General features: G+C 40.3%; 1 protein-coding gene across 2 annotated transcripts in view; it reads right to left on the bottom strand.

Annotated features, from left to right (window-relative positions):
- Positions 1-24,198, bottom strand: part of EPRS1 (glutamyl-prolyl-tRNA synthetase 1) — an 81,891-nt gene that overhangs the window by 56,099 nt on the left and 1,594 nt on the right. For both annotated transcript variants that reach the window (XM_012506579.2, XM_003265084.4), the window contains exons 2-8: positions 19,356-19,440; positions 10,967-11,066; positions 9,546-9,702; positions 8,468-8,607; positions 6,458-6,552; positions 914-1,040; positions 47-239 (exon numbers count right to left, since the gene is read on the bottom strand). In XM_012506579.2, the coding sequence (XP_012362033.1) occupies positions 47-239; positions 914-1,040; positions 6,458-6,552; positions 8,468-8,607; positions 9,546-9,702; positions 10,967-11,066; positions 19,356-19,440 (897 nt within the window). The remainder of the gene's footprint in view (positions 1-46; positions 240-913; positions 1,041-6,457; positions 6,553-8,467; positions 8,608-9,545; positions 9,703-10,966; positions 11,067-19,355; positions 19,441-24,198) is intronic.

Genomic DNA, 24,198 nt, shown 5'->3' with positions numbered 1-24,198 from the left:
GCACAATATAAGAATATCAAGTAAAACATAAAACAATGTGCCTTACAGTTTTTTCTATGTTTAGATTCTATCCTCTGTTCACGTTCTGCTTTCATCTGTTCAGCAGGAGTATCATCCACATAAGCCTTCCCTTCTTGAATTAGCTTCTCTGCATACTTCATTATAGTTTCAAAATGATCCGAAGTATAAGTAAATTGATCTGGTTTGATATGCAACATTGCAACATCTTCCAAGATAACCTGTAATAACAAACCAAAATAACCATCAGTATATCTTTTGCATTTTTTCGTGCATTTTCAACCCTTGATACTGCATTTAGGCAAATGTAATAAAGACCATCAGTCTTATTTAGCCTGAAAATGGTTGTGGAAGTTACATGATATTAGATCAAAAAAGAAAAAAGAGATAGATACTCATTACATTAGCCTCCAAATTTCCAGCTGAGAAAGCTGATCTCACGATGGAGTTTTCCATTTACTTTGGAAAAGCTGGTCATTAGTGGGAGAACTGACAATCATTTGCCCTCTCTTTGAATACACTGCCATACTTCTGAATAAAGATAGAGGCTAGGAAACCTTCACATTTTCCAATACCTACTTAGTGTTTATTTCATTCATAAACTTAAGATTATATGACCAAAAAACCTGCCTCCGGTGACCATTTAATAAATTGGTATTATAGGAAAACATATCATTCAGGTCAATTCTATAACTGGGGAAAAGAAAAATAAATTTTAAGTTTTTTGGTATGGGAGCTTGACATGTCTTGGCTTAGGTCTCATATATGGAATATATAGATAGGGAAAAAAGCAGCTATGAGAACAAAATTTATTTTCATACCATGAAGGTATTAGGTAATCCTGTAACTTTAATTCACTTTTCTGACAAAGGGTCATCACTACACTTTTAATTACCTTCTCAAAATCTTCCTTTTCTTTTTCAGGATTTGTGTCATCAAATCTCATGATCAGTTTCCCTTTAAAGTTAACCTGGTAGTGCTGGTTCAGAAGAGCAGCTTTTGCATGCCCAATGTGTAAGTAACTAAAACAAAAACATTTCACAAAGAAACTCATTAACATGTTTTAACTAAATACTTAAACTTAACCTTTTTGAGGAGATGAGAACTAAACAAAAGTCCTTCTAATTGGTACCCAAGTCATATTTTATTTTCTAACAAAAAGTACTGTGATAGAAAATCTGACCCTGACAGGAAAAAAAAAAAAGACTATACCATATATAAAACAATTATAAGAAACAACTTCATATGTAAAATCTCACAGAGGGGACAAGGTATTTACAAACATTGCAACCTTAAGGAGACTCTCCTTTTTCTTTTTATCAAAAAGAATGATCATTTAAAGTAAAGCTGCTTCAAAATTGTTTCCAATGCTACCTTCCAGTTTGTCTTTAATAAGACCTACTACTACTGAGAACTGGGTGCCCACCTATGCCACTGGAGAGAAGCTCTTCTGAGACTGTCACTGTGATGACTAAATGAAAAGAGCACATGACAATTAGTAAAAGCTGCTTCACTTCTCTAGGCTTTGGTTTTCTCAGATGCCAAAATAAAAGATTTTTTTTTTTTTTTTTTGAGACGGAATCTCGCTCTGTCGCCCAGGCTGGAGTGCAGTGGCACGATTTCAGCTCACTGCAACCTCCACCTCCTGGGTTCAAGCGATTCTCCTGCCTCAGCCCCCCAAATAGCTGGGACTACAGGCACGCGCCACCACGCCCAGCTAATTTTTGTATTTTTAGTAGAGACGGGGTTTCACCATGTTGGCCAGGATGGTCTCGATCTCTTGACTTCGTGATCCGCCTCCCTTGGCCTCCCAAAGTGCTGGGATTACACGTGTGAGCCACCGCACCCGGCCAAAAGATTATTCTTTAACTTTAATTTTTTAATTTTTATTTTAGGTTCAGGGGTACATATGAAGGTTTGTTATATAGGTAAACTCATGTCACAGAGATTAAAAATAAAAGAATTTTAGCTAAATAATCCCAAAGGTCTCATCAGCACCAACCCTCAATGAATCAGAATCTACAAAAACACTGTTCTGCTGTTCCTATGAGCAGCTGACAATTGTAACGAAGAATACAGATCAGAGACACTGTTGATAATATCACATATCAACACCCTCCTATCAAGTACATGAGTAAAAGAAAATATATAACACTACTATGTTGAAATACAGTTGATTGGGCTGGAAACAAGGCATGAAGCAAGGAAGTTTAATCAGCTTTCACCAACTTGTGTTAGTTTCAAATTATAATGATGGCAGCAGTGGTACAGTTTTTTTTTTTGTTGTTGTTGTTTTTTGAGACGGAGTCTCGCTCTGTCACCCAGGCTGGACTGCAATGGTGTGATCTCAGCTTACTGCAACCTCCAACTCCCGGGTTCACACCATTCTCCTACCTCAGCCTCCCAAGTAGCTGATACTACAGGTGCCCGCCACCATCCCAGCTAATTTTTTGTATTTTTAGTAGAGATGGGGTTTCACTGTGTCAGCCAGGATGGTCTCAATCTCCTGACCTTGTGACCTGCCCGCCTCGGCCAGCAGTTGTACAGCTTTAAGACAGTTACCTGGTTTCCCACACAGGTTTGATCTCAATTGATATCAATATGGGAGGGGGAAAAGTACAACCTCTTTTATGAATTTATACTATTTTCAAATCAATCAAGTTTTAAAAAGTCATTAGCATCCCAGATCAATGATTCAACTTTAAGAAGGGCTTGGGCCGGGCACGGTGGCTCACGCCACCTGTAATCCCAGCACTTTGGGAGGCAGAGGCGGGCAGATCATGAGGTCAGGAGTTCAACACCAGCCTGGCCAACATGGTGAAAACCCGTCTCTACTAAAAATACAAAAATTGGCCGGGCACGGTGGCTCACGCCTGTAATCCCAGCACTTTGGGAGGCCGAGGCAGGCAGATCACGAGGTCAGGAGATCAAGACCGTCCTGGCTAATATGGTGAAACCCCGTCTCTACTAAAAAAAATACAAAAAAATTAGCCGAGAGTGGTGGCGGGCACCTGTAGTCTCAGCTACTCGGGAGGCTGAGGCAGGAGAATGGCGTGAACCCAGGAGGTGGAGCTTGCAGTGAGCCAAGATCGTGCCACTGCACTCCAGCCCGGGCGACAGAGCAAGACTCCGTCTCAAAAAAAAAAAAAAAATTATCTGGGCGTGGTGGTGAGTGCCTGTAATCCCAGCTACTCAGGAGGCTGAGGCAGGAGAATCGCTTGAACCTGGGAGGTGGAGGTTGCAGTGAGCCAAGATCATGCCATTGCACTCCAGCCTGGACAACAGTGCGAGACTATGTCAAAAAAAAAAAAAAAAAAAAAAAAAAAGGAGGGTTTATATAGAAAGGCTAATGCAAACAAGTACAATGCAACATATTTAGGGCTATTCAAAACTTTATGCATATAACAAAGGGCTGTAGGCCGGGCACAGTGGCTCACACCTGTAATCCCAACACTTTGGGAGGCCAAGGCAGGCGGATCACCCGAGGTCGTGAGTTCAAGACCAGGCTGACCAACATGGTGGAACCCTGTCTCTATTAAAAATACAAAACATAAATTAATTAATTAATTAATTAAATAAAAATTTTTAAAAAGGGCTGTATGTGATATCCCAGATGAAATCTTAGATCAGAAAAGAGATACTAGGGAAAAACTAACAAAATCCCAAAAAAGGATGGAGTTTAATAACATATTAATATTCGTTCATTAGTAGTGACAAATGTACCACAACAACGTAAAATGTTAAGGTTAGGAAAAACTGGGTGCAGGGCTGGCCAGGCGCGGTGGCTCACGCCTGTAATCCCAGCACTTTTGGAGGCCGAGGCGGGCGGATCACGAGGTCAGGAGATCGAGACCACGGTGAAACCCTGTCTCTACTAAAAAAAATACAAAAAAAATTAGCCGGGCATGGTGGCGGGCGCCTGTAGTCCCAGCTAGTCGGAGAGGCTGAGGCAGGAGAATGGCGTGAACCCAGGAGGCAGAGCTTGCAGTGAGCCGAGATCGCGCCACTGCACTCCAGCCTGGGCGACAGAGCGAGACTCCGTCACAAAAAAAAAAAAAAAAAAACTGGGTGCAGGGCACATGGGAACTTTCTGTACCATTTTTGCAACTTTGTGTAAATCTAAAACTATTCTAAAATTAAAAATTTATTAAAAATAAAACTAAATGAAGGGCCATAAGTTCCCAAGAAGAAAAATACTGTGGTGTACTTTTAACTTGAGGGCGTTGCACCCAATAACATGTTATAACCATTGTCAAGAAAAGATTAACAATTAATACCTATTATTTTACAGCTAATGTGCTTGGCTTAAAATACAGAAATTAATTTAAGAAAGGTGATGAGATCAAAACATTATTTCAAAAATGTTATTTCTAAATCTGAAATAATGTGTGCAGGTCTAACAATTCCAAACCTCAAGAAAGCTAAGAGGACTATAAGTCACAAGACAACTAAAATCATCAGTTAAAGAGTGAATCTATATCAGAATCGCTAAAACACACACACACACACACACACACACACACACACACACACACACACAAAATAATCATGCTGCATGAGTTAGCACTGATGCTGAATTGGGCTTCTGCCACATTTAACAGATACATTTAGTATAATTTTTAATTATATGGATTCTAGAGCCAGATGGTAGAGGTTTGAGCTTGGCAAGTTACTACAACATATGAATCTGTTTCCGAAACCATTTGTAAAACAGAGATAACAACAGTGCCTTCCTCAGAAGGCTGTTGGGATTAATAAGTTACTATAAGTAAAGCACGTAGTAGCACCTGTACATAATAGGTGTTATGTATATGTTAGCTAAGAATAAGAATAAAAGGCTAAGCCAAGCCTTCTAGCCTTTCACTTAAGACACAGAAAAGAAAAAATGAAAAAATAGTAATTAAAGAAAAACTCTTTAACAGTATAAGAAGAGATGATGAAAACTATGCATAGTAAGAAAAACTAAATACTGATTTATATTCATAACCCCAAAATTGTCTGATGAGCGTAGTCTCTGACATAATTTACAACAGGTAAATATATCTTATACTGTAAATATACAAACATGGGGAACTTACTATTCCAAGAAGTGACAGTGACACAAAATATGAAAAGATTTAAAAAAGACAAATGTTCAAGTGGCGCAGCTATAAATGGCCACTGCCAAAAAAAGGTGGCTTTTAGACAATTAAGGTCACTATCCAACAGGACAATCATGACCTCTCATACCAAGTGCACAGTAGCAGAATACTAGACGGTAGGAAACCAAGATGTCTACAGATATTAAACCATGTAAGTTAAGTATCATTTATGACTGAATCCACTTAGTCAATTACCAATCAACCATTTAATGATCAAGTCTGTGAATTTTCCACAGTCATCACTTCTGTTTCATCTCCTTCTATCTACCCTTTATTTCACCTCCTGAATCAGCAAACAGAAAAGCAGAGGCAAAATGTGAAATTCTAAAAGTAATTTTACTGTTAATGATGCTTATGAAATAGTTTGTGAAGAACTATTAAATACATAGCTAAAAGAAAATTGTTTCTGTATCTTCCAGTTTCTACTGTGTGCTATAGAAAGGTGGGAATTTCATTATGGTGATGGAATACAAAATCTAAAAAATTAAATTTGGAAATTTTAAATTTGGAAAAAATAATCACCTCAATTACAAAACATGGCAGAACATTTTCCTAATGGTTAATTTTCTAAGTGAGGCTAACTGCTTTAATAAGAGGTATTTTATTATATTAACATCATTGGAAGGACACTGTTATAAAGCTTGTCCAGTATACTTCAAATAGGATGACAGGTGTGCAAAGACAAAGACTTCCTTCTCAGCCCTGGGGAATGGTGGGCAAGGCCTGCAGCAGCCCCAGCCTGGTGACCACCATACAGAACAGTCTTTTTCTCTAATGAGCTATTCAAATACTACTTTCCATGGGTACCAAGAGATAAAGGGGTTGGGAAACCTAACGGAAAGAAACGAATAGGAACAGGCTTTTCAGGACTCCCCTTCCTTTATTTGGGGGAAAAAAATAACTTAAAGACCAATGCTATTATAACTTCAACGGCTAATTAAAAGGACTGCTCAGGGTACAAATACAAATCCAATTAAATGAAAGCCCAAAAATCTAAAAATAAAAATGAAATTTAAGTTTTATTTTTGGATATTTTGTTAATTACATAATTAAAGTTCTGTCAGGATAAAATTAAAATGTTGTCTCTTTTACTAAGTTGACAAACAAACTACAAATTAAATCAACATTAACTATTAATAACATAAAAACTATTCAGATGTTTAGAATTTTAACTCTCACAATTAAAATCTTATGTTCTTCTATATTATTAACCTATTAATACTTTAAGTATTTAATCACTGTTTTAAAGCTTTCCCACTAAATATATTAAATTATAAATGTGAGTTACATTTTCTTACCCACTAGCCTCTGGAGGAAATCTGACGGTAACCTTTCCCATCTCCGCACCTGGTAGCTCAACAAATTTCCCAACATCTTGCTTTTTCTCAGGTGCCTGAAAAACACAACCACCATCACAACAGAAAGTCTTATGGTTAAATGTCTAAGAACACACTCATTCAACAAATGTGCCAGGCACTACACACACTGGTTATGAAAAATATGACGACTAGAACATCGTCCCTACACTTGAGGGTGCAAAATCTGGTTAAGAATATAAATAAAACCAAATACCAGTAATAGAGATATGTTCAGGGTGCTGTTAGAGCACTCAGTTGAAATTAATCAGCAATATCTAGCTTTATCAGGAAAAGCTTAAAAGGAGTTAAGAACCAAGCTGGACCGCGAAGATAAGTAGAAATGTATCAGATGGAGTATATGGGATGCTGGGCACGGTGGTTCACACCTGTAATCCCAGCACTTTGGGAGGCCAAGGATGACAGATCACCTGAGGTCAGAAGTTTGAGACCAGACTGGCTAACATGGTGAAACCCTATCTCTACTAAAAGTACAAAAATTAGCTGGGCGTGGCAGCGTGCACCTGTAGTCCCAGCTACTCAGGAGGCTGAGGCAGGATAATCGCTTGAACCTGGGAGGCAGAGGCTGCAGTGAGCCGAGATCATGCCACTGCACTCCAGCCTGGGTGACGAGCAAAACTCTGTCTCAAAAAAAAAAAAAAAAAAAAAAAGTATATGGGGTATTCATTCTAAGTAAATAAATAACAGAGTAGGTAAGGCACAAAGGCAGGAAAAAGTAGTGCAATGTCCATGAAAAGTTAGGAATGCATATTGGGTGGGTAGGGAAGGAAGCTGAAATAGATTAAGTCAAAAACACAGAGGACCTTTTAAGTTTGGCTTTTAAGTTTTAGGCAATGAGGAGTCAGTCCTCAGGGATAATAGGACCATGGATTTGTGTTTTCTAAAGTGATACCCTGAACTAGAGAAAGATGAGACAAAAGGAAGTTTAGTTATGAGATTATAGTATTAAACCTAGCAAGGAAAAATTAGGCCTTAACAAAGTGCAACAGCACTGAAGATAGACAGAAAACAAATCTACACACGAGAAGTCATAACAGGACTCGTTGAGTAAATGTGAAAAACAGTGAAGGATGAGTAAAGATTTGTAGGCAAAACAACTGAGTGGACTGGGCTATCTTTATCCAAGTAGACAGTAGTTTTCAAATTTTACATTAGAAAACCTTAATTAAATCAAAACTTTACAACATATTCCTAAAGTGTAAAACAGATCAAAGTGGAGCAACTCTGGTTGAGAAAAGGAGCTTTTGTACTGTACATTATGTCACATTTTCCTACAGAATCAATGAAAAAGTGCTGCAGAATCCCAGGACTTGATGCTCAATGGTTCAAAAACCAGGAGATTCAGAAGAAAGAAACAATTGCAAAGGTGTAAAATTATGAGATTTTATTTATATGGCGTTTGGATTGCCTAAGGGACATACACTGGATGATCAAAATCTTTAGCTATATAATTATAAAGATTAGGGCTTTATATAGATGAACAATTAAATGTGAAACCAAGACTTAAAAATGTCAGATTCTTGCAAGAAGATCCTTTTAAATTTATTAAAAGAAAATAAACTTTATGAGTAGGAATAATTGTCTTTTCAGACCTAGTGCCTCAGACAGACTGAAATGTCATCGTTTTTTTTTTGAGATGGAGTCTCGCTCTGTTGCCCAGGCTGGAGTGCAGTGGCGCGACCCCGGCTCACTGCAAGCTCCGCCTCCCAGGTTCACACCATTTTCCTGCCTCAGCCTCCCGAGTAGCTGGGACCACAGGCACCCACCATCACTCCTGGCTAATTTTTTGTTTTTTGTATATTTTTAGTAGAGATGGAGTTTCACCGTGTTATTCAGGATGGTCTCAATCTCCTAACCTTGTGATCCGCCCGCCTTGGTCTCCCAAAGTGTTTTTTTTTTGTTTTTTTTTTTAAGAAAGAAAAAAAGGCTTACCACTCGAGCTTTGGTTGTTGAAACATCCCACTTGGTACCTACTGACTGGAAGGCCTGCTGGGCTTCAAGAAAGCCAAACCAACGTTTTACATGAACTGGAGCTTTCTTCTGTTTCAACTGTTCTTGCCAGGCAGCATTTCCTATGAGCAAAGATAATTTTAAACTATTCAATAGATCTGCAGCTTCAAAACCAAAGTTCCAGTTGTGACTAATTGAAGTAAATGAGATGGCTTAAAGTTGTGCTTCCAAAGAAAATGAAATTTTAAATATCTGGATATACATTGAACCATGGGTTCCATAACCGTAGATACAACGAACTGAAGATGAAAAATACGCAAAGCTGGGCGTGCTGGTTGCTTGGGACCTGGTGAAGGTGGATGATTACAAAGGGCATGAGGAAATTTTGGGGGTGGTGGATATATTTATTATCTTGATTGTAACCATAGTTCCACATCTGTGTGTGTGTGTGTGTGTGTGTGTGTATACACACATATGTCAAAATTTATCAAATAATACATTTTTAAATAAGTGTGATTTTCTGTATATCAATTATACCTCAAGAAAGTTGTTTTTGAAAAAACTGGCTTTCCAAGTTGGAAAAAGCATATTCTTACTTGTTGCAAACTAGTTGTAGAAGACGGAAGTGACCTCCAAGAAAAACCACAACTCCACATCATCCCACTACTCCCTAACCTACCAATCACGCACTCACTGAGCAATAATGGCTTTTTTCAAGTCAGAGACAAGTGTCTGGAGTAAAATAACAGCTGAAGTAGGAGAGGTGCTAACATAAATGGGATGGGGACTTCTTTATCAGAAATAAGATCAGCTCCAAAGGCAAGAAGGAAGTTGGGGTTGTGAGACAGACGACGGCAGAAAAAGACAGGGAATTCCTGTAGCTGCATAGGAATAAAACAGCCAGGGAGGTCATTCCTCTGTAATAAAGTCCTAAGTTACTATCTAAACATATATATATACACACACATATACATACATGCATACACACAGAAATATGTATAATTCTTATCCAGCAAAATATTAAACAATTAAAACAGAGGATTATAAGAATTATTGATACCTTTTAGGGTGGCCCAAACACATAAATCTGCTAAACTCAAGGAGTTTCCAACTAAGTATGTTCTCAGAGACAGGCAATGATTGAGTTCATTAATTGCAGAAGTAAAGGAATCACATGAAGATAATTTTGTAGCACTGAACTCCAACCAGTGATCAATCTGTCAACATAAAAGATAGAAAAGAAATGCACTCCAACATTTCAACTTATAAAAAGAAAGACCATAAAAAAATTCTAGTTAACTAGAGCAACAGTACACTCTTACTATGCTTTTCCTTTCTCAAATTATACAATTTATCATTATGTGGACTAAATTCTGATTGCCTAAAATCTAAAATGGAGCTTAAATAAATGCCACATTTACTTTGCTATGCTTTCTGGTTTTTTTTTTTTTTTACAGGAGTGTGGCGGGGCACTTCAGGAAAGAACAGGAAAATAAGAATTTGAGAATTGGTGGCAGAAATAAGTAACCAACCTGAATGAACTGAAGGGATGGTACCTAGCCAAACAGATTCATTTACTTGAAAAATTTAGAAGTTAGTACTTAGAAACCATTCTGTGTACTTTGAATTTTATGAAATTTAGGAAGGTTAAAGCAGAATACAAACAGGAAAAAAAGCAGCATCTAAAAAGCAGTACTGTCATCTACTGCATAATGACATTTCAGTCAATGACAGACTGCATATATGACAATGGTCCCATAAGGTTATAGTTTTATCTATGTTGTCTATGTTTAGATACACAAATACGTATTGTGTTACAATTGCCTACTGTATTGAGTATTGTAACTTGCCATTATAGGTCTGTAGTCTAGAAGGAATAGGCAACACTGTATAGCCTAGGTGTGTAGTAGGCCATCCCATTTAGGTTTTTGTAGGTACACTCTATGATGGTGATAGAATGATGAAACTGCCTAATAACACATTTCTCAGAACGCATCCCATTGTTAAGAGGCACGTGATTGTATCAAAATTTAATTTACTACTAATATAATTAATTAAACAAGGCATACACTTAGAAAGAAAAGAAAATGGGATCCAAACTATGCGTGTTACCCTGGTCAAACTTCTTAAATTTTCTAGGCCTGCTGCCTTATCCGTAAAGTAAGAAAGTTGGATAAGATGATCTATACAGCCCCATCTGGCTATGAAATGCTAGGAATCTGTGAAGGCAAAGATGGCACTAAATGCCCCAAAAGAACAGCTGGTAGGGGATTAAACGTTCAAACTTAGGAATTACAAAAAAAGAATTTTTTTGTGACAACAAAAACAAGATGAGCATTCTGTACCTTGGTCTATATAATTAACACTCTATTAATATCCTTAAGTGGAATAGTTCATAAGCCAACAATAAATGATGAGGTTCCCATAAAAAAAAACAGAAGCATAAGACAAAACACACACAACAAAATGTTCATTGCTTACCTCAGTATGTTCCATCAGATTAGAGCCATATAACCCAGCTGTAGTTGCAACTCTAGCCAAGTAGCGAAGTATAGAATTCACATCTGTGAATATCACATTTCTAGAATATAAGCACGAGATAAAATATTACTGCCGCTCTAGCAAATCAGTAAGTCATGAGACGTACGAAGAAATGTAAAAATGGAAACTTTATTATATTTACCATGTATTTTCTACTATACTAAAAAAACAGATCTGCTAATTTGTTTGTTTGTTTCAGATGGAGTTTCGCTCTTGTTGCCCAAGCTGGAGTGCAATGGTGTGATCTCAGTTCACTGTAACCTCTGCCTCCAGGGTTCAAGCAATTCTCCTGCCTCAGCCTCTCAAGTAGCTGTGATTATAGGTGCCTGGCACCACGACAGGCTAATTTTTTGTATTTTTAGTAGAGACGGGGTTTCACAATGTTGGCCAGGCTGGTCTCGAGCTCCTGACCTCAGGTGATCCACCTGCCTCAGCCTCCCAAAGTGCTGGGATTACAGGCGTGAGCCACCGCACCCGGTCTGCTAATTTGTTCTTTACATGTCTATTCAGAGGTGCAAATATGAAAATATAACTGGGATATTGAGAATAACAGTGATTTAAAATAAATCAAGGCTGGCCAGGCATGGGACTCACACCTGTAATCCCAGCACTTTGGGAGGCCAAGACGGGCAGATCACTTGAGGTCAGGAGTTTGAGACCAGCCTGGCTAATATGGTGAAACCCCATCTCTACTAAAAACACAAAAATTAGCCAGGCATAGTGGCATGCACCTGTACTCCCAGCTACTCAGAAGGCTGAGGCACAAGAATCGCTTGAACTCACAGTAAGCTGAGATCACACACTGCACTTCAGCCTGGGTGACAGAGAGAGACCGTGTCTCAAAAAAAATAAATAAATAAAATAAATCAAGGCAAAGGAGCCAAGAATATATTGCTAATAAAGAGGCTAAGAAGGCAGATCAAACCTCATCCAAACCCATCACAGGCCAGGTGTGGTGGCTCATGCCTGTAATCCCAGCACTTTGGGAGGCTGAGGCAGATAGATCACTTGAGGTCAGGAGCTTGAGACCAGCCTGGCCAACCTGGTGAAACCCTGTCTCTTCTACAAATATAAAAATTAGCCGGCTGTGGTGGTGGGCACTTGTAATCCCAGCTACTCAGGAGGCTGAGGTAGGAGAATTGCTTGAACCCGGGAAGTGGAGGTTGCAGTGAGCCAAGATCGCACCACTGCACTCCAGCCTGGGCAGTGGAGCAAGACTCCATCTCACAACAAAAAACAAAAAACCACACACTGTTGGTGCGAGTGTAAATTAGTCAAACCACTGTAAAAAGCAGTATGGCGTTTTCTCAAAGAGCTAAAAACAGAACTACGATTCGACCCAGCAATCCCATTACTGGCTGTACACTCAGAGGAATATAGTTCATTCTACCATAAAGACACATGCATGGAAATGTTCACTGCAGCACTATTCACAATAACAAAGACATGGAATCAACCTAAATGCCCATCAGTGACAGACTGGATAAAGAAAATGTGGTACATATACACCATGGAATACTATGCAGCCATAAAAAAAACAAGATCATGTCTTTTGCAGGAACATGGATGGCACTGGAGGCCATTATATTTAGCAAACTGACAGAAGAACAGAAAACCAAATACTGCATGTTCTCACTTATAAGTGGGAACTTAATGATGAGAACACATGAACACAAAAAAGGGAACAAAAGACACTGGGGCTTGAGGGTGGATGTTGGGAGGAGGGAGAAGAGCAGAAAAAATAACTATTGGATGGCTTAGTACCTGGGTGACAAAATAGTATGTACAACAAACCCCATGACACAAGTTTACCTACATAACAAACCTGCACATGTACCACTGAATCTAAAATACAAGTTCTTAAAAGAATAAATTTATTTTTAGCAATGAAACAAAAATACTGCAATCATAAAACAACAGGATAATAAAAAAAGAGTATCCAGAATGTAAAAAAACAGAACACTCAGATACTAAAAATATAATAGCCAAAATTAAAAACCTCAATAGAAAAATGGGAAAATAAAGTTGAGAAACTTTCCAGAAAGCAAAGGAAAAAAAAAAATGGGCCAGGCATGTTGGTACACACCTGTAGTCCCAACTACTCAGGGGGCTGAAGCAGGTGTATCGCTAAGCCCAGGAGTTGGATGCTGTAGTGTGCTATAATTGCACCTGCAACTATCCGTTGCACTCCAGCCTGGACAGCATACTGAGACCTCCATCTCTAAAAATAAAAATAAAGAGGCTGGGCTCGGTGGCTCACGCCTGTGATCCCAGCACTTTGGGAGGCCGAGGTGGGTGGATCACCTGAGGTTAGGAGTTCCAGACCAGCCTGGACAACATCGTGAAATCCCATCTCTACTAAAAATACAAAAATTAGCCAGGCATGGTGGCGCACGCCTGTAATCCCAGCTACTTGGGGGCTGAGGCAGGAGAATCGCTTGAACCTGGGAGGCGGAGGTTGCAGTGAGCCTGGATTGTGCCACTGCACTCCAGCCTGGGCAACAGAGCAAGACTCCGTCTCAAAAAAAAAAAAAAAAAATAGAGAGAGATGGAAAATGGAGGTGACAACTTAGAAAAATAAAAGGACTAATCCCAACATCCACATAAAGAACAGAAAATAGAGAGAAAAACATTTTTCAAAGAAAAAGTGTTTTCAATTTCCAAAAGCAGGATTTCCAAGTTTCCATAATGAAAGAGGCAACCAAATGCCCAGCAGAACTGACCCAAACTAAAGCATATTATTGTAAAACAGACCCAAACTAAAGCATATTATTGTAAAATTTGAGAATACTGACTCCTAAGGGAAGATCCCTCCAAACTTCCTGAAGTGACATAGAAAAGTTCAGAAATCAGAAAGTTTCAAAGAAAATTACAAAGCAAACAAACACCAATTATTCCATGGAAAACTAATAGTTTTACATGAAAAGCAATTATACTATGTGGCTCAGCAGTAAATAAAACTTACACGGCCATTATAATGTAAATACAGAATGGTAATCAAATGACAATTATGGTACAACTACACTGGGAGAAAGGGGGAGGTAGAGAGCAGAAGTTCATGAGTATGGGGTGACTGTGTGTATGTAGTGGCAACAGGGGAAAGTGTTTCAGCTTTATCTTTTTTTTTTTGGAGATGGAGTTTCACTATTGTTCCCCAGGCTAGAGTGCAATGGCACAATCTCAGCTCACTGCAACCTCCACCTCCCGGGTTCAAGCGATTCTCCTGCCTCAGCCTCCTGAATAGCTGGGATTACAGGCATGCACCACCATGCCCGGCAAGTTTTGTATTTTTAGTAGAGATGGGGTTTCTCCATGTTGGTCAGGCTGGTCTCGAACTCCTGACCTCAGGTGATCTGTCCGCCTTGGCCTCCCAAAGTGCTGGGATTAAAGGCGTGAGCCACCACGCCCAGCTCAGTTTATCTTTTTTTTTTTTTTTTTTTTTGAGACAGCGTCTCCCTCTGTCATCCATGCTGGAGTGCAGTGGTGCGATCCTGGCTCTACTGCAACCTCCGTCTCCTGGGCTCAGGTGATCGTCCTGCCTCAGCCTCCAAGTAGCTGGGAGTACGCCGAGCTAATTTTTGCTTTTTTTTTGGTAGAGACAGGATTTTACTATGTTGCCCAGGCTGGTCTCAAACTGCTGAGCTCAAGCAATCCACTCGCCTCGGCCTTCCAAAGTGCTAGGATTACAGGCTTCAGCCACTGTGCCCGGCCCAGCTTTCTTTCTTAGTGGAAAGATATTGTCTAAAAGTGGAAAAATAAGGAGAAACAATACTAGAATGTTAAAGACAGAGGTCAATACAAAAGAATCAGCTCAAAAGAGTTGAAATGTTTGTTCCTATAGAGGGAAAAATAGAAGATGGGAGGTGAATGACTGGTGTTTTTTACTCAAATACTTACAGCACTATGCCACTAAAGTATTTGCATATGTAGCTTTGGGTTTTTTGTTTTATTTTTTAGAGATGGAGTTCTCCCTCTATCACTCAGGCTGGAGTACAGGGCACAGTACTCCAATCCCAATTACACCTGGGATTACAGGTGTGAGTCACGAAGCCCAGCCATAGCTTTGATTTAAAAAAAAAAAAAAAAAAAATTTAATGAGGCTGGGCGTGGTGGCTCACACCTATACTCCCAGCACTTTGGAAGGCTGAGGCAGGAGGATCACTTTAAGCCAGGAGTTCAAGACCAGCCTAGGCAACATAGGGCAACCCTGTCCCTACAAAAAATTTTTTAAAAATTAGCCGAATGTAGTAGTGCATGTCTGTAGTCCCAGCTACTCGGGAGGCTGTGGCAGGAGGATCGCTTAAACCCAGGGGTTTAAGTATGCAGTGAGTAGTGAGCCGTGATTGTGCCACTGCACTCCAGTCTGAGCAACAGAAAAAGATCCTATCTCATCAAAACTCCTCAGAACTTTGGGAAGCCAAGGCAGGAGGACTGCTTGATGCCAGGAGTCTGAGACCAGCGTGGGAAACAAAGTGAGATCCTATCTCTACAAAATATTTCAAAAATTAGTCAGGTGTGGTGGCACATGCCTATGGTCCCAGGTACTCAGGAGGCTGAGGCAGGGGGATAACTTGAGCCCAGGAGCTCAAGGCTGCAGTGAGCTATGATAACACCACTGCACTCCAGCCTAGGCGACAGAGTGAGACTCCATCTCTAAAAAAAATAAATATCAGCCACATCAAAAACTTTTAATAAAAAAAACAGACTAGGGCCAGGTACAATGGCTTATGCCTGTAATGCCAGCACTTTGCAAGGGCAAGATGGGAGGATAGCTTGAGGTCAGGAGATCAAGACCAGACTAAAAAATAATGCAAGACCCTGTCTCTCAAAATTAGCTTGGCATGGTGGTACAGACCTATAGTCCAGCTACTTGGGAAGCTGAGGCAGGAGGATGGCTTGATCCCAGGAGTTTAAGGCAACAGTGAGCCATAATCGTGCCACTGCACTCCAGCCTGGGTGACAGAGCAAGACTCTATTTCTAAAAAAAAAAAAAAAATTTTTAATAGACTAGTTTTGTCACGACATTTAAATAACATGATCAAGGCCGGGCACAGTGGCTCACGCCTGTAATCCCAGCACTTTGGGAGGCCGAGGTGGGCGGATCACCTGAGGTCAGGAGTTCAAGACCAGTCTGACCAACACGGTGAAACCCCGAATCTACTGAAAATACAAAAATCAGCCAGGCATGGTGGCGGGTGCCTGTAATCCCAGCTACTCAGGAGGCTGAGGCAGGAGAATCACTTGAACCCAGGAGGCAGAGGTTGCAGTGAGCAGAGATCGCACCATTGCACTCCAGCCTGGGCAACAAAAGCAAAACTCCGTCTTAAATAAATAAATAAATAAATAAATAAAATAAATGATCAAATATGATATTTGGAACCTTGTAGAAAGACATTAATTTTGAACACATACAAAGTTTACCTTTGCGGCTGGGTGCGGTGGCTCATGCCTATAATCCCAGTATTTTGGGAGGCCGAAGTGGCTGGATCGCTTGAGCCCAGGAGGTAAACACCAGCCTAGGCAACATGGCGAAATCCCATCTCTACAAAAATACAAAAATTCGCTGGCATAGTGGCATGTGTCTGTGGTCCCAGCTACTTGGGGGCCAGGTTGGAGGGGAGGGGGCACTGAGGCAGGGGAATCGTTTGAGCCCAGGAGACCAAGGCTGCAGTGAGGACTGAGAGGGCAAGAGGCACACAGAACATTTAGGTTAGTACTCTGAGAATGCAATTACAGATTAATTTCCTTTACTCATATTATGCACAGTCACCTTTGTGATTATCACTACAAACAGTTTATAAATTTTGTGACCAGCCAACAGTAAGACTAAGTCTGGCAAAGACAAATTAGTGGCTTTCAATTGAAATATGTACCTACTATTAACAGAAGCCAAGCATTTCAGTAATGACTATTTTTCTGTCTTGAGGCAGTACTTTTATTAAGGCAAGAATCATTAGATTTATTCATTAAAGTTAACTTACAACACTAGCCTAATTCCAATCACTGCAGGTAGAAGAAAGTAACATCACTGTAGATACTACATAAATAACATCTGGCTTTTAAAAGCAACATATTTGAACTAGTGACATTTTATGTATTACAACTCTTAATAAAACTATACCATATTCAATTATTTTTAGTCAACAAAGAATTATAAAGCATCAGGATAAAGAGTGGTAGAGAACGGAAATCCTCCTCTTGCATTCTTTTCATTTTCCTTTTGAGGCTCAACAAGGAGGACTGCAGTTCTCCAAGTCAAGAAGCTGCATGGCACCTCTTTCAAACCTATTTCTAAGATTTTTTCATGAGAAAATGACACCAAGCTGGTAATACTCTTATTGTGTATATTTTATCCCTTCCCCAATACAAGTATTTCTTATATCAGTTTATTAGGGACCTTTAACATTGTATTTAAACATTTCAAAATCTGCATCCTGCTTGAAAACATATCCTTGAAACCCTCTTTCAATCTGGTCCAGATTCTTCTATCTGGCAAAGTTTTTTGAGTTTTTTTTTTTTTTTGAGACAGAATCTTGCTCTGTTGCCCAGGTTGAAGTGCAGTGGCACAATCTCAACTCACTGCAATGTACGCCCACCAGGTTCAAGCTATTCTCCTGCCTCAGCCTCCTGAGTAGCTGGGACTACAGGCACAGGCCAGCACACCCGGATAATTTTTTTTGTATTTTTAGTACAAACGAGGTTTCACCAAGTTGGCCAGGCTGGTCTCGGACTCCTGACGTCAAGTGATCCACCCACCTTGGCCTCCCAAAGTGTTGATATTACAGGCATGAGCCACCGCGCCTGGCCACATACCCTGTTTCATAGGGGAACAGAAAGATAGGGAATGTAGATAATTCTTTTGAGCGAAAGTAAACCATCAGAATAAATGGACCAGGAAGTGGGCACAGGGAGGTGAGAGAGCAACATTAAAGGAAGATAAGAAACAGAGCGGCACAGGAACAAAGACTGTCTTATTACAGGGATAAAGTCACCTAGGTAATATCTTGAAGCTGCCCTCAGAAGAGCAGGTGAAATCTGTCTGAGCTGGGATTGACCGACCTTTCCAGATTATTTGATGAGATCCCCAAGGACGGAACTTAAGTCAACTGCATTTCTTTTGGAAAGATGCTTTCTTGGCCAGATGAGGAAATTCTAGAAAGTCCCTCTCTACACGATGGGGGAGGTGGGCATGGAGGGTTGTGAAAGGAAACAAGGTTAGAGGTACCCTGATTCTGAGGTAGTTTCTAAGGCCTCTCAGCATGTCAAAGCGCCAGTCTTTGGGGTATTGCTTTCTGAGGCAACATTCCCCTGTCTGAAACTTCCCTAGAAGTTTCAGTTAAAAGCTGAGTTGGTGGTTGTACAGGAAAAAATCAATAGCTGGGCGCCAAAGGATCCCATTAAACCAGTCACTCATTTCTGGGAATAGGCCAGTCCAATTAAATAACTGTGCCTCATTTCAGGAGCTGGTGTTGCAGATGGGCTCTCGAAGCTGGACCTCTAGTTCCTTTTAAACAGATTACATGGGGAATCAGTTTGCTGAAAAATTTAAGTCTCTAGATTCAATTCTTTCAGAATAAAGAAAAAAGAAAAGTATACTTCTTTCTAGGGACAATCTACCTAATTAGTAAGTAAAATAAGCATACAACATTTAATGCTGAATTTTTTTTTTTTTTTTTTGAGACAGAGTCTAACTCTGTCACCCAGGCTGGAGTGCCGTGGCACGTTCTTGGCTTACTGCAACCTCCGCCTCCCGGGTTCAAGCAATTCTCCTGCCTCAGCCTCCCAGGTAGCTGGGATTACAAAAACGTTCCACCACACCTGGATAATTTTTTGTATTTTTAGTAGAGACAGGGTTTCACTGTGTTACCCAGGATGGTCTTGATCTCCTGACCTCGTAATCCGCCTGCCTCAGCCTCCCAAAGTGCTGGGATTACAGGTGTGAGCCACCACACCCGGCGATGCCGAATATTTCTTTAAATGCCATTCAGAGGCCAAACGTGGTGGCTCACATCTTTAACCCTAGTGCTTTGGGATGCTGAGGCCAGAGGACGGCTTGAGGTCAGGAGTTCGAAACTGGCCTGGGCAACATAGTGATACCTGATCTCTACAAAAAACATTTTTTAATTAGCCAGGTGTGGAGGCATGTGCCTGCAGTCCTAGCTACTCGGGAGGCTGAGATGGCAGGATCCTGAGTCCACGAGTTCTAGGTACAGTGAGCTATGATCATGCCAGCCTGGGCAAAAGAGGGAGACTCTGTCTAAAAAAACTCAAAAAAAAAAAAAAAGAAAAAGCCAATCAGTACTGAAAATAAAAAGATGAAAACACTTACTCAGAAACATGAAGAATATTCTCTTTCCCTTCTTCAACGGAAATGCTGACATCGTCTTTCACGTGTTCTACTGCCAGCAAAGCTCCTATAAATAATATGAAAAGATTTTTTATCTTTAAAAGCAATGCAGTATTTATAACTTGAATCATAAAGCAATCAGGATGAGTCAACAAACCAATATTAAGTCCTATAAGGAGTGAACTTTTTTCTCAGTAGTCTGTAGACAGAAAATATAGTCTTTTGTCTCAGAGCAGCAACAAATCAGAATCCAGAATCCATTCACTAGCATATCCAACTGGTTTTGAATTTGTTCAGCTTTCAGTTAGAGACACTGAAATTAATCTGCTTCTCCCTTCGGAGACAGAAAGAAATTAGTATAGTGCCAGCCAGGCATGGTGGCTCATGCCTGTAATCCCAGCACTTTGGGAGGCCGAGGCAGGCGGATCACCTGAGGGCGGGAGTTCAAGACCAGCCTGACCAACATGGAGAAACCCCGTCTCTACTAAAAATATAAAATTAGTCGTTCATGGTGGCGCATGCCTGTAATCCCAGCTACTCGGGAGGCTGAGGCAGGAGAATCACTTGAACCTGGGAGGTGGAGGTTGTGGTGAGCTGAAATTGAGTCATTGCACTCCAGCCTGGGTGACAAGAGCGAAACTGCGTCTTAAAAAAAAAAAAAAAAAAAAAGTATAGTGCCTTATATAAAAGCTTTTGTTAATATGTTGACCTTGGATTTTTAAAAAACTAAAAAAAAAGGAAAAAAGCTATCGTTAATAGTATTTGAGTGACTATTATGTCATAGTCACTAAACCAAATGCTTTACAATTATAATTTTTCATCTTTGGGGTAACCTGTAGAGTTAGATTCAAAGGACATGATATCTCATGCCTATAATCCCAGCACTTTGGGAGGCTGAGATGGGAGGACTGCTTGAACCCACAAGTTCAAGACCAGCCTGGGCAATATAGTGAGACCCTGTCTCTACAAAAAAATACAAAAATTAGCTAGGCATAGTGGTACACGCCTGTGGTCCTAGCTACCCAAGGGGCTGAGGTAGGAGGACTGCTTGAGCTTGGGAAGTCATGGCTGCAGTGAGCCGTGATTGCACCACTGCGTTCCTGCCTGAATGACACAGCGAAACTGTCTCAAAAAAAAAAAATGAGAGATACTTTCATCCCCATTTTACAGAATAGGAAAGTAAGGCTTAAAGGAGTTAAATAACCAGCCTAATGTCCTTGACAAAATATATGGCAGTCAGGATCTGAATGCAAGCCTAATGTAGTCCACAGCTCAAACTCTAAAACAGTGTAATACGGCCTCTTGACACTTAATCGATTCATTAATCCTCTGTCCCTTAATTTGGTTAAGATGGACAGGTCAGGCGCAGTGGCTCACGCCTATAATCCCAGCACTTTGGGAGGCCAAGGTGGGTGGATCACCTGAGGTTGGGAGTTCGAGAACAGCCTGACCAACATGGAGAAACCCTATCTCCACTAAAAATACAAAATTAGCCAGGTGTGGTGGCACACGCCTGTAATCCCAGCTACTCAGGAGGCTGAGGCAGGAGAATCGCTTGAACCTGGGAGGCGGAGGTTGTGGTGAGCCAAGATCGTGCTATTGCACTCCAGCCTGGGCAACAAGAGTGAAATTCCGTCTAAAAAAGAAGATAGACAACTAGCACCCAGCTACTGGTTTATAAACGCCATGTTCCACTGGAAACAGGGCTGTGGCAAGGAAGGTGCAAAATAAACCTGAAAAATCTTATTGTGTTAGAAAGCAAAGGAGTACTCAAAGATAGAGAAGAGATATGTCGAAAGGACATAGAGTCTCTACTAAAAATATAAAAATTAGCTGGGTGTGGCGGCACAGGCCTGTAGTCCCAGCTACTTGGGAGGCTGAGGCAGGAGGACCACTTGAACCTAGGAGGCGGAGGTTGCCGTGAGCCAAGATCATGCCACTGCACTCCAGCCTAAGTGGCAGAGCAAGACTCTGTCCCAAAAAAAAAAAAAAAAAAAGGCCAGGCACAGTGGCTCATACCTATAATGCTAGTACTTTGGGAGACTGAGGCAGGCGGATTGCCTGAGCTCAGGAGCTCGAGACCAGCCTGGACAACGTGGTGAAACCCCATCTCTACTAAAATACAAAAAATTAGCCGGGTGTAGTGGCATGTGCCTGTAGTCCCAGCTACTTGGGAGGCTGAGGCAGAAGAATTGCTCGAACCTGGGAGGTGGAGGTTGCAGTGAGCCAAGATCATACCACTGCACTCCAGCCTGAGCAACAAGAACAAAACCCCATCTCCCAAAAAAAAAAAAGAAAGAAAGGAGTCCAGGTTGGAGGGGCTTCCACTGGCAAATCAGGGTACTGACCATCAAAATAAATGAGATCAATTTTAGCACACTCATACAATGAAATTTTATCCAGCAAATAAAAAAGTGAACTACAGGCCGGGCGTGGTGGCTCACGCCTGTAATCCCAGCACTTTGGGAGGCTGAGGGGGGCAGTTCATGAGGTCAAGAGATCAAGACCATCCTGGACAACATGGTGAAACTCCGTCTCTACTAAAAATACAAAAAATTAGCTGGCGTGGTGGCGTGCCCCTATAGTCCCAGCTACTCGGGAGGCTGAGGCAGGAGGATCGCATGAATTTGGGAGGCAGAGGTTTCAGTGAGCCAAGATCGCACCACTGCACTCCAGCCTGGTGACAGGGTGAGACTCCATCTCAAAAAACAAAAAAAAAACAAAACAACATCAACAACAACAAAAGTAAACTACTGTCATAGACAAAAAGATACACGCATTTCAGAAGTATTATCCTAGGCACATATGAGAATATAAGAATATATATAATATGATTCAATGTATATGAAATTATAGAAAAAGCAAAACAAGCGTGACAAAAAGAAGATGAGTTGCTGTCAGGTGCCAGAAATAGGGAAAGGAATGACTGCAAGGGGGCATGAGAGGACTTTCTGAAGTAATGGAAATATTCTACATGATGACTGTGGTGTAGATTACACACTGTATACATTTGTCAGTCACTTAAAATTGGTGAACTTAATTGTATACAAGTTATAATTCAATAAAACTAATTTTTAAAAATAAAATAATTTTAAATAGAAAATGAAAATAATACAAATTGTAACTTCTTGAGTATATTTTGCTATGATTTTTTTAAATGGGAAAAAGAGAAAGCTCTCCTCACAGAAAAATGCCAACTAATACATACAGAAGGAATGGTAGAATTGGAAAGTCACTATTTCACAAACATCAAAAAATCATAAAAATCAAGTTAGGCAGGAAGTACCAACGGATACTGAAACTTGTAGGTGAAGATCTGATGCAAAGTGGAACATTTACATGATTCCAATGCATCTGACCATTAAAATCAAGGTTAGAATCATCAGTAATGGGAAAATTAAATTCATGCACCAACTGATGGGCTGCAATGAAGAACAAGGAATAAATACGCTATTCCTGCCAAGGACACAGAGCCTGAATCTAGACACCAGGAAATATCAGACAACTTAAACAGGGGATATTCTTCAAGTTAAGTGGCCTGTAATCTTCAGAAAGGTCAAAGCTATGAAAGCCAAGGGAAGACTAGTAAACCATTCCAGACTGAAAGAAACTGGAGACAGGTGACAATTAGATGCAAACAAAGCATAATACGGGATTTTGTCTCAACTCTATGGAGGGTCTGGCTGTAACAAATAGTGACAGAACAAGGATGGGGTCTGTGCATTAGATGGAAGCATTGTATCCAAGTGTATTTCCTGATTTGGGTGCTTGTGTGAGATCACGTGGAGTTTCCAAGTTTTTTGGGGATGTACACTGGAGTTATGGTGAGATACTGAAGCCTCATATCTACAGTATGCTCTTGGGTGGTACGGGGGGAAAAGGTCTTTGTTCTAGTCTTGCATCTTTGTTTTAAGTTTGAAATTAACATTAAATATATAACATGATGAATGCATATAAAATAGGAAAATTCTAGCAATGCAACCTATTATTTTAAAATGTTTCATCTAATTATATTACTTATAGATAAAATGTAACTGAATTAAACAACTGGGAATAATTAAATCAAAAATAAAAAGGGGGAGGAGCAATTAGAAAAATGATATATTTGATAACTGGCATACAGTTCAAAACGACAAGAGTTTCATAGAATACTGGCAGAATTCCGAGTTCTGTAATACACTACAGAAACAGGCCACCTTCAGGGTGATTTTCTAAGTAACAAAAAATGTATCAGGAGGCTGGGCATGGTGGCTCACACTTGTGGTCCTGGCACTTTGGGAGGCCAAGGCAGGCGGACTGCTTGAGCACCAGCCTGGCCAACATGGCAAAATGCTGTGTCTACTAAAAAATACAAAAATTAGGCGGGCGTGGTGGTGCACACCTATAAGCGCAATTACTCGTGTAGCTGAGAACAAGAATCGCTTGATCCTGGGAGGCAGAGGTTGCAATGAGCTCGGTCTCAAAAAAAAAAAAAAAAAAAAAACAGTATCAGGAACTTTAACTATAGTCTCCTTAACTCTGGCAACCAATCCTATCTGGAAGACATTATTTTCCCTTTCTTAAAACAAGGAAACTATGGGAGAAGCTAAATAAGGAACTTGTCAAGGTTTCACAACTAATAAGTGGCAGCCAGGATTGGACTCAGGTCTGCAGGAACCAAATGTCTTTGCTCTCAACCATGAAGGCACTCTAATGCCTTTCCAGCTCAGGAATCAAACCCATTCCTTTTAGAGTTCATTGATTTGTTGTGCGGTTAGTCCATTACTGCAACCAATATGCCAAAACATTATCATCTTTTAAATGTTTAAAATGGCTATTAAGTTGT

The sequence above is a fragment of the Nomascus leucogenys genome, chromosome 5 (genome assembly GCF_006542625.1).
Source record: "Nomascus leucogenys isolate Asia chromosome 5, Asia_NLE_v1, whole genome shotgun sequence".
Lineage (NCBI taxonomy): Eukaryota > Metazoa > Chordata > Mammalia > Primates > Hylobatidae > Nomascus > Nomascus leucogenys.
This window is presented reverse-complemented; position numbering and strand designations above follow the sequence as displayed.